Here is a 14,036-nt window from a genome sequence, read left to right on the forward strand (position 1 = left end):
TGTTCTTAAATCCTTCCCCATCCACCTGAAAAACAAAATGGAAGATGACTTCGTGGAGGCTGGAGCTATGAAAACCCAGGCTGACACCTCGCTTAGGCAACTTGTGTGTCTATTTCCCTCACGGCACCTTTTGCCATCTGCAAGTCTACTGTTGGGTCATTCAGTTCAGCACCTGCCTCTCCGCCAGAACACACACTCCACGACTCTGCTCCACCAGCGTCTCTGGCAGTGGCCTGCAGGTGGGTATGCCCTGTCTGTACTGGGTGAATGAACGAATGAATTTCCCAGGCAGTTTCTAAGTACTGGTGATTACCACATACCCCTCCAACCACAGGATTTCCAAAGCAGAACTCAAAATGATAAAATGCACCCCTCCAATTTCACCTGGTAGCAATACTCTTAAGGTAACACTAACCGGGCACTTTCTCCTAGCCTACTTTATTCATTCATTCATTCACTCATTCAAGACGGACTTTCACTCCTTTTGCCCAGGCTGGAGTGCAATGGCGCCATCTCGGCTCATTGCAACCTCCACCTCCTGGGTTCAAGCAATTCTCCTGCCTCAGCCTCCCGAAGAGCTAGGATTACAGGCACGCACCACCACGCCCAGCTAATTTTTTGTATGTTTTAGTAGAGACGGGGTTTCACCATGTCCAGGCTGGTCTTGAACTCCTGACCTCAGATGATCCGCCCACCTCAGCCTCCCAGAGTGTTGGGATTACAGGCGTGAGCAACCGCACCTGGCCCTCCTAGCCTACTTTATTAAAAACCAACATCTAACTTGGTCAATTTCTCTCTTTACTACATGCCAAACAAAAGAAAAACTGTTAACACCAAGTTTTACTAAATTTGAGGCTCTTTTTAAGTGAACTACAAAAACAGCACTCCCAAATATTTTCTTTTTTCCTTTTCTCGATTTGAACTCATGACCTGGGATGCCTCCATTAACTGAGAAGTACACACTCTGAAAACAATAAGCACACAGCAGTACCAGACTGAGAAAGGCGGCTAACCAGTTGCTCAGTGCTGCCCTAGGTCAAGGATGGTAAATTTGGAGGCAATGACTTTTGACCGTGAGGTTTAAGGTTCAGTCCTATGGAGGCATTTCCACCCCCAAGCTGAAAGCTGCAATGCCTTAAGGAAACAAAACAACCTACTGGGCACGTGACATCAGTCAGAGTACAATGAAGATCAGCTCGAAGACACTGACAGCTTGTGATATTTGAACAGCCCCACCAGAGAGCTCTATGCTGAAACACTAGAAGTGAAAAGCTGGGAAAGCCCTAACAGAGCAAAGTTCCTCCTTTACATACAAGGATGCTCACAGTCAGTCCTTTTGGGGAGCAGGGTTGATACTTGTCTTCACTGTACTTTACATCTTTTAATGTAACTGCCTAACCTTGCTTAAAACAACATTAACAGGCTAGGCGTGGTGACTCACCACTATAATCCCAGCACTTTGGGAGGCCGAGGCAGGCAGATCACTTGAGGTCAGGAGTTCGAGACCAGCTCAGCCAACATGATGAAACCCTATCTCTACCAAAAATATAAAAAATTAGTCAAGTGGCTGGGCGCAGTGGCTCAAGCCTGTAATCCCAGCACTTTGGGAGGCCAAGGCGGGCAGATCACGAGGTCAGGAGATGGAGACCATCATGGCCAACATGGTGAAACCCCATCTCTACTAAAAATATAAAAAAATCAGCTGGGCGTGGTGGCGCATGCCTGTGGTCCCAGCTCCTCAGGAGGCTGAGGCAGGAGAATTGCTTGAATCAGGGAGGCGGAGGTTGCAGTGAGCCATAATCTTGCCACTGCACTCCAGCCTGGGTGACAGAGAGAGACTCTGTCTCAAAAACAAACAAACAAACAAAACACAACATTAAGAGGAATATCTACATGATGAGATTAGAAACCATTTTTGAGCTGGGCACGGTGGACCACACCTATAATCCCAGCACTCTGGGAGGCTGAGGCGGGAGGATTGCTTGAGCTCAGGGGTTCAAGATCAACCTGGGTAACCTAGTGAGATCCCGCCTCTAAAAAAAAAAAATTTTTTTTTTTTTAATTAGCTGGGCGTGGTGGTTCACTGTGTAGTCTCAGCTATGCAGGAGGATTGCTTGAACCTGGGAGGCTGAGGCTGCAGTGAATTATGATGACACCACTGCACTCCAGCCTGCACAACAGAGCAAGACCCTGTCTCTAAATAAATAAACCATCTTTGTTTCTTAAAACTGTATTTTAAAAGGAAAAAACTAAATGGGCACTGTGGCCTGTGCCAATAAGCCCAGGTAGTCAGGAGGATCGCTGGAGCCCAAGAGTTCAAGACCGGCCTGGGTAACAGTTGAGACCTCATCTCAGAAAAGAAAAATCTTTTATGTCAGAGCTTTCTATTTTATGACTCACCACATGCTTTGAATTATAAAAACACTCCCCAGTGCTACAGAAAAGCTATCTATGAGTAAATCCCTGAGCTACACAGCGTTTAAATGGACATGGTTTAACACCAGGGTGTAGAAGCGGAACTGTGTGTTCGTGGCGGTTTAGTTGTGTTCTCCCTCACACGAGCAGCACGCGAGCGCCAGGTGCCTCGGGGCTATGGGCACATCCTGCCGTGTCTCCAAGTTACCTACAGCATGCTCTGGGGGCTGAGCCGGGAGCTGTCTCAGCTGTGCAGCCACGTATTCTTTACTATCACAAAAGGAATCGAGAAGGCCGTCCGTGCCATCCTCCCCAAAATCTGGAGCACTGCTATTCGCCACTTCAGTTTCGTCTAGCACACTCATGTCCATCATGCCCATATTCTGCAGGTTCTCCAGACTTGCTTCCATGTCCTCCTGTAAAGAGGAAGAAGAATCGTTAACGACCACCTGGACCAGGACAGGGAGCTGCTGCTTGTCATCTCTACCCTGACATCACTTACCTGCCCGTCTCTGGAATCGTCTTCCAGGCCATTATCTTCTGTGCCTTCCTCCTCCATCTTCAGTCCTAATTACAGAATAATTGTTCAATCAGATAACACTCAAGTTCTACCTCATAATTAGTTTATGCAGAATAGATTTCAATCTTAGAACAGAACACATTACAAGATAAACTATAAGTCTCCCCTCTCCTGTCACACGTAATTTTGTCTCAATTTGTTTTCTTTTTTTTTTTTTGAGATGGAGTCTCCCTGTGTTGCCCAGGCTGGAGTGCAGCGGCACAATCTCGGCTCACTGCAATCTCCACCTCCTGGGTTCAAGCGATTCTCCTGCCTCAGCCTCCTTAGCAGCTGGGACTACCGGCGTGCATCACCATGCCCAGCTTATTTTTGTATTTTTAGTAGAGATGGGGTTTCACCATATTGGCCAGGCTGGTCTCAAACTCCTGACCTCGTGATCCACCAGCCTCGGTCTCCCAGAGTGCTGGGATTACAGGCGTGAGCCATGGTGCCCGGCCTCAATTGGTGTTCTAAGTAAGCCATCAACAGGGAGATGAAAATCTAGGATTCCTCTTAGATTCAGAGTAGTCTGATTTTCCACAAAATATCTAAAAGTTTCCAAATATTTCAAAAACACTCCAAACCTAAGAAAAAAAATCACAAAAAAATGAGCAAAGGATAAAAACAGGCATTTTCAACAAACCAACAAAAAAATGCAATACCCATCTAGTAACCAAAGAACTGCAACATAAAATAACATATTGAGTTAGTGATTTGCTGGCTCTCCCTATATTCCACCCATTTCAAGTAGGTCTTTGTCATTTTTTAGCTCAAGAACTTTTTTTTTTCCCCAAGGCAAAAAGGCAAAGGCTGCCATAAAGTCGAGAATCATCCTGGGTTTTGTGACCACAAAATAACTATTTGATAGAATTCTGCTAGGAATTGCAAAAGGAGGCTGGAGGAGTTCAAGAGTGGAAACCTTGAGGAGAAACTTGAGGCTCTGTATGTATCAAAAACCTTACAAATGTGCATACCCTTTGTTCCAGGAATTTGAGTCTTAGGATATCTGACAAGGAGTTCAAAACATAGATATCTGTCCTATTATACCTGTTAAACACCCAAAAGGGAAACAAATTACAGCACATTTTCATTCAGATATGGTTCACAACCGGGGGGAATGGCTGGCAATGTCTGGAGACATTGTTAGTGGTCATGACTTGGGGGAACGCCATTAGCATCAGTAGCTAGTGATGCTGGTCACGACCCTGCAATGCACAGGATACTCCCCAACCCCAGAGAATTCTTCGGCCCAAATTGTCAACAGTGCCAATGCTGAGAAACCCTGTGGGACACCATCCAATGTCTCACAATATTTAAAGAATGTATGCTTTTAAAGAATATTTAATGAAACAGAAAAAATGCCCACAGCGTAGGCACAGTGGTTCACGCCTGTAATCCCAGCATTTTGGGAGGCTAAGGCAGGTGGCTCGCTTGAGCCTAGGAATTAAGAGACAAGTTAGGGCAACAAAGTGAGACCCCCATCTCCACCAAAAATACAAAAATTAGCCAGGCATGGTGTTATGTACCTGTACTCTGAATTACCGGTGAGAATGAGGTGGGAGGATGCTCTGAGCCTGAGAGCTTGAGGCTGCCACGATCATGCCACTGCCCTCCACTCTGGGCAACAGAGTAAGACCGAGTCTCTCTAACATACACACCCATAAAGAAAAATCAAACAGAAAAAAATACATACTTTCCCGTCTCTACTAAAAATAGAAAAACAGCCGGGCGTGGTGGCGGGCGCCTGTAGTCTCAGCTACTCGGGAGGCTGAGGCAGGAGAACGGCCTGAAGCCGGGAGGCGGAGCTTGCAGTGAGCCGAGATTGCACCACTGTACTCCAGCCTGGGCAACAGAGTGAGACTCCGTCTCAAAAAAAAAAAGAAAGAAAATTAAACATAAAAAACCTGCAGGGTCTACACCTTAAGAGTCTCACCACTGTTATCAATAATCACTCAAGAAATGCAGTTTAATTGCATGTCTCGCAACGTGAGCTTTTTCCAGTCTATCATTTAAGACGCCTAACAACGCTAGCAGGTTTTATTATCTGCATTTGACACATGAGAATTTGGTTGAGCTCCAAAGCTGGCACTCTAAAACTCAGCTGTCCCACTTCGCATTATATCTAAACACAGCATATCCTTTTGAAATACGTTGTCTAAAAATGTTTGGTAATTGCACCCAATTTCTAGGCCCCTAAATAGTAGCCTGCAGTGCCCACATAGGCCGGAAGAAATAGGAGAAATGCTGACCAAAAAGCATCACCGAAAAGCTAATGTGGCGCAGACAGGCGACGCCCCAATCCCCGGCACCTGGCATTGGCCAACGAAAAGCTGCCGCTGTTGGGGACACAGATGTAAGAAAATCCAACTTTAATCCCACATGGCATCTAAAACTTAAATTTTTAATCCAAGTTTTATTTTTTCCAAACCCACCTACAGTGTTGCCTAGGACTCCTAATCTTGGTGAAGACCCTTACTCTGATTTATAATGAGGACGCTTTTCCCTCAACAAGTTTGGCTACTTCAGTTTTTGCAAGGAAGCAGTTACTGGTGAGTTCCCAGAATGAGTCCAACTTTGGACTCAACTGAACACTGCTGCATAGTGCTTGAAACGAAAATTAACTGGTGAATTCCTCCTGATCTAACAGTTGTATGTAATCACAGGCCCTAACTGCAACCACAAAGTCCTAAGGCTCTTGTGCTTTATCCATTAGCCACGTGCCCCGACACCTCTAGAGAACATCACCAGCTCAGGATGGAAGATGAGGCCTGCAGGGCCTGAGCACCACCTGAAGACCTGGGCTCTCTCTGGGCTTGGTTACTTCTCTGAAAAAGGAATGGGAAGGGATCAGAAGCCCTTCTAACCCTCACTAGAGCTGAGGCTACAAAAGTCCTTTTTATAGCAACAGAAGAACTTTATCATCCAAGCTTTCCTGACAAAACACTAACTCCAAGTAGTTTTGAATCCACCTAAGCTTTAATCTAGACATTCAGGCAGGTCTTCAAAGCACTCAGCTAAAGTTTAGTTTTTTCTAATGATGCAAAGATCATTAGAAATGATCCCTGCTAGGCCGGGCGCGGTGGCTCATGCCTCTAATCCCAGCACTTTGGGAGGCCCAGGCGGGTGGATCACCTGAGGTCAGCAGTTCGAGACCAGCCTGGCCAACATGGATGGTGAAACCACGTTTCTACTAAAAATATAAAAAAGTAGCTGGGCGTGGCGGCGGGCACCTGTAATCGCAGCTACTCAGGAGGCTGAGGCAGAAGAATCGCTTGAACCCGGGAGGCGGAGGTTGCAGTGAGCCAAGACCGCACCACTGCACTCCAGCCTGGGCAACAACAGCAAAACTCCATCGCAAAAAAAAAAAAAAAAAAAAAAAAAAAAAAAAAATTCCCTGTTAAATTCCTGCTAAAAGCCAAGGATATTTTGAGTAGTAAGTCTTGAACTTTACAGTTTTAAAATGATCACCTACATAAAAAACTTTTAAACTTTATTGTTAAGCAGTTTTCCCAACCACTAAAAAAAGAAAATTCACATCATGCATAAGTTAACATCTAAACAGAGGAGATAAACTATATTTCCTGCGTAGACCAGTCTCTCACATTCTGAATCTGCTCAGGCTGGGCCTTCTAGGTGAAATACGGACACTCACAAGAACAGCAAAAACGCAACCATGTGTCAAAATTAAACTTTAACTTAAAGCTCTTATGCAACCTAACTAAAAGATTTAATCTTTCAAACTACATGCACATGTTTTAAACAGTTAATATGTTATGAAACACATTAAGAAGAAAAAGCTATTAAAAAAATGAAATTGTTAAAAATGCTACAATTTCTTTCTACTTTCTAAGCACTGATCCTCCACTGCCTGAATTTAGCACTTTTCCAAGAAAACAGGCCCCCTGCACAGGAAACCTAAATTATATTATCCTTATCACCATAAAACCTAACAATACCAACTGGGATAGTGAAAGCTTCAAAGTTTTATGGAATTCAATGCTTTCAAAAATAACTGGTATCAGCCATCAACAGGAATGAAGTATCGATACATGTTACAACACATGTTACAACACAGATGACCTTTAAGCATTATGCTACGTGAAAGCTGATGCAAACGGCCATATGTTGTACAATTCCATCTACATGAAATGTCCACAATAGGGAAATCTATGCGGACAGAACATGGATTAGTAGTTGCCAGGGGCTGGAGGGAGAAAAGTAAGGCGACTAACTTCTAATGAGGACCGGGTTTCCTTTTTGGGTGATGAAAATCCAGAAGGAGATGGTGGTGGTGGTGGCAGAGCCTTGTGTATACACTAGGAAGCACTGAATTGTACACCTTAACCTGATGAATTTAACGGTCTGTGAATTAAACCTTCACATTCAAAAACCGTAATAGTAAAAAATAGGCTGAGTGCAAATACCCCAACAATCTACTTCGGACCCTAGCAAAGCTGAGTTCTAGTCGGTCTCGGGTTGGTGTCCTTTTCTTTGGGTTAAGACCTATTTTTTGAACCAGGAAGGAAGCCAAGTAGGTACATTTGGTTCCTCAGACCCGTAGAAGTAGCTTTAAGAGCTTGTCTTTCTCTAGTTGACTTTTAATCCCAATGGCAGAAGCTGAAACTTTTTTCGTATATTTTAATTGCACTTGGCACCTGTACATCTCTTTCCTCCTCCCTGTGCCCTTGACAGAGCTACCTGTTAGGTGGTGACGAGCAAAGCTAACTCTTAGTGGGGGGACACCGAGTACCAGAGAAATTCTCCCAGCCTAGAAGGCGGGAAGAGCACACTACACACCATTTCTCTAAATTCTCTGAACACTCAAGCCCCAAGCAGCATACGTACAATACCTTTAACACATCTCTTGGCTGACTTCTTGCTGGTGGCTTCTAATTCGATGCCAATTTCATCAGGATCTTGCCCCTCTTCTTTAACCGCCTATTAGGGAGAGATGAGTTTTACAACATCATTAAGAGCTGCAGGGCACACACTGTTCCTTACAAGTAACAACCTCCCATGAAACAAAGGCAAACCCGTCCATGCAAAGAGCAACTCCGGGTCAGCTATCTGGGCCGCAAGCCCAAAAGGCGGAGGAGGAACCCCGCACAACTTGCGTCTCTCTGGGTCCAAATGACAAAGGAGAGGGAGGCTGTGAGCAGGAGCTCCAGAATTGGGGTCAAGGACCAGTTCCAAAATGGCAACTCAACTCGACACTGCCCAACCTTCGACTTTAAAGTTATATGATGAGACAAATTAGAACAGAGAGGCTGCACTTGGCCCGGCCTCGGTGAAGGGCTGGCCACCGCTGGTGAGGAGGAACAGCAGCCAGCCTGGGGAGATTCAACAGGTCCCTCAGTGCCTGCCACCTGCCGGGTCCAGGACTGGGCACCCACAAGCTCCCTCCCTATGCTCAAGTTGTTTGTTCCAGTTGCGGAAACAGACAATTCCCAACCCCTTAATATTTTGCATTTAGCCCCTGCTTTCAGCGAGGTGCGACACAAACGCCAGGATGAGCTGGCAAGGAGGTGGGGCAGCGCATTAGGAAGGGCGCTCAGGAAGGTGATGCCTCAGGCAGACCCAAAATGACAACAAGGGGCCGGCCACGAGAAGATCTGGGGGACCCGGGTGGACAGCTTCGTAAAGGCCAAGGCCCTGGGGCAAGAACAAGCACCGCCCCCTTTCCTGTAAATGCTCTGGAGTCCGCCAGACACCCATTCTCCGGAGGAGGAAACTGAGGCACAGAGAGAAAGGCACCTGCCCAAGGTCACAGAGCCAAGGCTCGATCGGGAGCCCCAGGAGGGGTCCTGGGGCCACCCTGGTAGCGGAGAAGACCGCACGCTGAGCGCGCTTGAGGAGAAAAGGTGGAAAGAGGATAGGAAGGGAGGCACAGAGAGGAGCGGTGACGGGCCAAGGTCACACAGCCGGCCCCCTGGGTGCCCGACACCTCGAGCCGGGGTCGGCCAAGACGCGGGGCGAACCCAGGGCGCCCCGGGTCCGGGAGCCGCGGTGACAGGTGCAGGCGGGGGCGTGCCCGGGCCTCCTGCGCCACCCCCGAGCCCCGCGCCGCCTCACCTTCTTGAGCCGCTCCATCAGGACGCTCTTGTTGCCGCCCGTGTCCAGGTTCCGCTTCTTCAGCTCCGCCCGCAGATCGATCACCCGCAGCTCGCTGAGCCGCCTCGTCCCAGTCTCCGCAACGCCCGGGCCGAGAGAAGCCGTGCCAGGGCCCGAGTCGCCCGACCCGGGCAGAGTCTCCGCCATCGTCGCGTTCCCGTCTTCGCCACCGACTCAGTCGCACACCGCCGGCAGCTATAGCGGCTCTGAACACAAAATGGCGCCGCCTAAGAGGAAAACGCACTCGTTTCCTCCCGCCCCGCTTTGCGGCCGCGCACGCGCACGCGCACCGCCCCCACCAGCGTACTTAGCAGCAAGGACGCTCGCGCGTCCACCAACCGCGGGTTCCCCGGCACAACGCGCAAGCGCTGAATCTGCAGCTCGCATGCGTCCCGGCAGTTCCCGGCGGGAGGCTGACGAGACGCAACGCGTCTGCGCACATCCCCGCGTTGTTCTCACTGCGCATGTGCAGTTGCAACCGGGATACTAGAACCTACGCTTGGTGCGCCTGCGCAGAAGCGAGGCGCGCTGGGGCGACTGGAGCGGTTCCCTCGCAGGCGGCGCCATTTTGTGCTAGGAGCCTGATAAAACCGGCCCGGTTCTGTGGAAAGTGGGCGGCGGAGCCAGGGTCCCTGGAATGGCGGAGACTCTGTCAGGCCTAGGTGATTCTGGAGCGGCGGGCGCGGCGGCTCTGAGCTCCGCCTCGTCAGAGACCGGGACGCGGCGCCTCAGCGACCTGCGAGTGATCGATCTGCGGGCGGAGCTGAGGAAACGGAATGTGGACTCGAGCGGCAACAAGAGCGTTTTGATGGAGCGGCTGAAGAAGGTGGATTTGGGGCCCCGAGGGCGGGCACAGGGTGGGTCTGGGGTCCTCTTGGCCGCGACGGTGGCTCGCGGGCCCTGGCTTCCGCCCCCGGCCCCGTTCGCGGCCTCCCCGGACCTGGCGCTCTCGCGTCCCCCGGCTCCTCCGAGGCCCCGGCGAGAGTTCCTTGGCCGGCTGGGCCTGGGTTCAAATCCTAATGCCGCATTGGGGCCGGGAGAACCACAAAAACGGCACGCGTGCAGGAGAAACGGTGACGGGTGACATCGTCCACTGAGAGGAGGGTTCTCCCCTCGTCTCGTCCCCGCCTCCGTACCTGGAGGGGAGACCCTGAAACCCTCATTTCCTAGGCGAGGGGAAGGGACTCGGCCAAGGTCACACGGCCGAGGACGGGCAGCGTCGGGATTTGAACCCAGGCCCTGGGATTCCTGATTCGGCCGCTTGGTTTCCCCAGGGAAGATGCTTTGTGACCCACAGGGGACCGACCAGCCTGAATCGGGGCTGATTTACAAAGGAAACACCCGTAGGACATACTCAAAGGGAAAAATAGAAAAAACACCACCGCAATCCAGTTTTCACGGTTTGCCGGTACTCGCTCGGTGAAGTAACATGGCAGGAAGGAAAAGTGGTGTTGACGGTAGTGATCAGAAATGTGAAATGAGGGGAGACCCGGGGTGGACTTTAAAACCAGCCTCAGAACTGCCCGGGAGGCGGGCAGAGCCTGGGCTCCCCCAGCTCCGTCAGTCTCTCTGGACTTGGGGACCCTGCCAGCTCTCGGTGGCCTGATCTTGGGCATAGGAGACCTTGAACCCCTTCTGAGTCCTCTTTTCTATTCTTTTTTTTTTTCTCCTGTAAGAAGCAAAAAAGCAATAGGACTTTGGTTTGGGGATTAAATAAGGTTGCGTGGAGCAGGCTTGGCGTGCTGCCTGGCGCATGTAAACACTCGGTGTGTGGTTGCCATCACGATTCGCTTTTCCTCTCTGTGCCACCACGAGTCCTCATTTGCAGATCGGGGGCTCTAACGCCTCCCTTGGGGGATTCAAAGGATCCCTAGGAAAAGCAGAGAGGCAAGTAAAGGTTAGCCACCTGCGGTTTCCTTATTCCTGTAGCTTTCTTTCTCTGCCTTTCTTCCACCTGGCTACTCTGGGACCTCTCCCCTATAGTTGCTCCGCCTGGCCGCCCACCCCCCAGCCCCTGCAGGCAGTGGGGCTGGTGACACATCCCACCATCCTGACTCCGGAACTACGGAGATCACAGGGTTTTATTATTAATTGGTGATGAGAAGAAGTAGGGATTTTTTTTTTTTTTTTTTCCTGATGAGAAACCCTGGGCTCAAGGGTGGATAGTTGTCTCGGCCAGAGTCACATGGGCCTTTTAAAAGCTCAAGCTTGTGTTTCTTTTCACTATGGATTCTCTTTACTCAGATAAGGCAGGAAGCCCACTGATCTACATATTTACCCAGAGAAAATGCAGAGAGTGGAGATTGGCGGCTGGTCAGGTGTGGTGCCCCGCCACCAGGGCCTCCCATCAGCTAAGCCAAATTAAGAGGCTTTATCCTTTTTTTCTCCCTGGACGGTCCATAGGCCTGAAAAGCTGCTGTGATCTTCCTGTCAAGCTGGTGACTGAGACTTCCCATCACTCACTGTCATCTCTGAGAGCACAGATTTGTTCCTTCTTCCTTCTCCTTTTCATTTTCTTCAAGATGTGGTCCCAAAACACGAATACCGCCAGCCCGTATCCCTGTCTGCTACTCACCCAAGCCAGTCTGGAGTTCCTGATCTCATTCTCTTCCCGTTTCTGTCATCCTGTTGGTGTCCCTTTCTTGGTTTATTTTTCCAGGAAGGGCAAAAGAGCAAAAAGGGGAAACAGGACACCTGCCTAGGGCATTGCTTCTCTTCTCCTGGTGGTGATTCAGAATTGCCTGTCCCCGGGAAAAGGGTGAGGGACTTGGTGATTGTACTTTTCCTTGATCCCAGGAAAGAACTTCAGTCCCTTTTCTGGCTTCTGAGAGGAGAGATTTTTGTTGCTGCTGGTAAAAATGAGATGTGGAACCCCCAGGCCCTATCTCAATTCAGACTTACCCACCTGGGAAACTTGGAGGCTTCCAAACCTCTGCAGATAAAACATAGTACATGAAATGATGTAAACAAAACTTGTGCTCATGGGACAGGAGAGTAAAGACTGGAAAAGTTATCAGTAAAACTTGACCTGAAGCTAAGTTTCTAGGGATGTCATCGTGATTGACGTGTTCGGTACTGATGGCTTAGTTGATGCCAGGCACTGTGCTGAGGATGGGCATAGTTGAAGTGAATGACAGAGTCCTGGGGTGGGAGGCTGGGCGTGCCAAGAAATTCTTATAATTCAATATCTGATGAGGCACAATCACGTAGTGGTTGAGAATGAGGTACTGGAGTCGGTTGTGAATGTACATGATGGGGATCGGATGAGGTCATGCATGTCGTGACGGGTCTCGTGCGTAACACACAGTAGGATCCCAGTCAGCGAGCATTAGTATTCTGTCCAGACAGTACTGAGTACAGGCACGGCGTGGAGGGAGTCCCTGGAAGGTTAAAGAGTATTTTGTGAGTAAAGTCAGGGGAAATGGAGAGTGTGCCTTTCCCTTTTTGAGTTCTTCTGGGCTTAGGAAGGAGATGAACCAGATAAGCCTACTGTTTGTTGAGTGCTTCCTTTTCATGGCTAGTAGAGTCCTCACAACAGCCTTCCAGGGTAAGTACTATATTATTATTAGCCGCATGTTCCGGAGGAAGAAGCAAAAACTGAGCACCTAAGTAAACCTGCCTGGGACCACCCAGCTAAGAACTGGTGGCGTCAGTCGGTCTCCAGTGTAGAGCAAGATAACAGATGAGTGGATGGGCCACAGGTCCTGGGTGGTGAGGGCGGCAGCAGCTTTTTGATCTTAAAAATACAGTTTCCTTGTCACCTGAGAGCTCTCTGAAAGCAGTGTGTGAGCTGACTTTTTGGATCAACTTTACTTTTCCCTTCTTTTTAGGCAATTGAAGATGAAGGTGGTAATCCTGACGAAATTGAAATTACCTCCGAGGGAAACAAGAAAACATCAAAGAGGTCTAGCAAAGGTATGGAGGATTTCATAAGCAAGTTTCATGTTAAGTGCTTTCTTCAAAACGAATACATTGCTAATGTGCCTCGTTTACTTGTCTGTGTGTTGGACTTGTGAACCACTCTGAACTGGGAGCCTTCAGCGAAGCTTTGCATTTTCTTTCAAGATCTCTCTACTGTGTTTTGTTTTCTTGGTATCTGGGAATTCCAACGGAGGATGGAAAGAGTATTTGTCCTTTATTCATTTTCCTCTGTAGATTGTCAGCGGTCCTTAAATAAGGAGTCTTTCGGGAGTCAGTCACAGTGGCGTGTGCCTGTAATTCCAGGCGACTCGGGGCTGTGGTAGGAGGATCACATGAGCCTGGGAGTTCAAGACCAGCCTGGGCAACATAGCAAAACCCAGCTCCACAAAAAAAATTTTAAAGGCCAGGTGTGGTGGCATGCATCTGTGGTCCCAGCTGCTTGGGAGGCTGAACCGGGAGGATTACTTGACCCCAGGAGGTTGAGATCAGCTTGGGCAACATAGGGAGACCCCCATCTCCACCAAAAAGAAATTAGCCAGGCATGATGGCATGCACCTGTGGTCCCAGCTACTTGGGAGTTTCAGGAGGGGGATCACTTGAGCCCAGGAGCTCAAGCCTGCAATGACCTAATGATTGCACCACTGCACTCCAGCCTGGGTGACAGAGCAAGACCCAGTCTCTCTTAAAAAAAAGGGGGGGGGGGGCGGGGCACAGTGTCTCACCTGTAATCCCAACACTTTGGGAACCCAAGGCAGGAGAATGGTTTCAGTCTAGGAGTTTGAGACCAGCCTGGGCTGCCTCTATCCACCGCCAAAAAAAAAAAGTACCTAGGCATCGAGGCACGCCTGTTTTCCTAGCTACTTGGGAGGCTAAGGCAGGAGGATCATTTGAACCCAGGAGTTCAGGGTTGCACTGAGCTATCATGGCACCACTGAACTCCAACATGGAGTCCAAAAAGTAGGACTGCCTGAGCCTCCTATTGCTTGGACTTGGAGAAAATAACATCCCTTTTAAACAGCACTTGGCCAAA

At 49.1% G+C, this 14,036-nt stretch overlaps 2 protein-coding genes across 5 annotated transcripts in view; one reads left to right on the plus strand and one right to left on the minus strand.

Moving 5' to 3' along the window:
• The window catches only part of SAFB2 (scaffold attachment factor B2), a 35,936-nt gene extending 26,497 nt beyond the window's left edge, over window positions 1–9,439 (minus strand). Inside the window, exons 1-5 of the mRNA XM_003819300.5 lie at window positions 9,047–9,439; window positions 7,825–7,912; window positions 2,918–2,982; window positions 2,628–2,831; window positions 1–25 (exon numbers count right to left, since the gene is read on the minus strand). The exon at window positions 1–25 is cut by the window's left edge and continues 38 nt beyond it. Coding sequence (XP_003819348.3) covers window positions 1–25; window positions 2,628–2,831; window positions 2,918–2,982; window positions 7,825–7,912; window positions 9,047–9,232 — 568 coding nt within the window. The 5' untranslated portion in view covers window positions 9,233–9,439. The remainder of the gene's footprint in view (window positions 26–2,627; window positions 2,832–2,917; window positions 2,983–7,824; window positions 7,913–9,046) is intronic.
• Window positions 9,440–9,473: 34 nt separating this feature from the next.
• SAFB (scaffold attachment factor B) overlaps window positions 9,474–14,036 on the plus strand; it is a 45,502-nt gene continuing 40,939 nt past the window's right edge. For all 4 annotated transcript variants that reach the window (XM_008972644.5, XM_008972646.5, XM_008972645.5 and 1 more), the window contains exons 1-2: window positions 9,474–9,911; window positions 12,916–13,000. In XM_008972644.5, the coding sequence (XP_008970892.1) occupies window positions 9,723–9,911; window positions 12,916–13,000 (274 nt within the window). In that variant the 5' untranslated portion in view covers window positions 9,474–9,722. The remainder of the gene's footprint in view (window positions 9,912–12,915; window positions 13,001–14,036) is intronic.

This window comes from Pan paniscus, chromosome 20 (genome assembly GCF_029289425.2).
Source record: "Pan paniscus chromosome 20, NHGRI_mPanPan1-v2.0_pri, whole genome shotgun sequence".
Classification (NCBI taxonomy): Eukaryota; Metazoa; Chordata; class Mammalia; order Primates; family Hominidae; genus Pan; species Pan paniscus.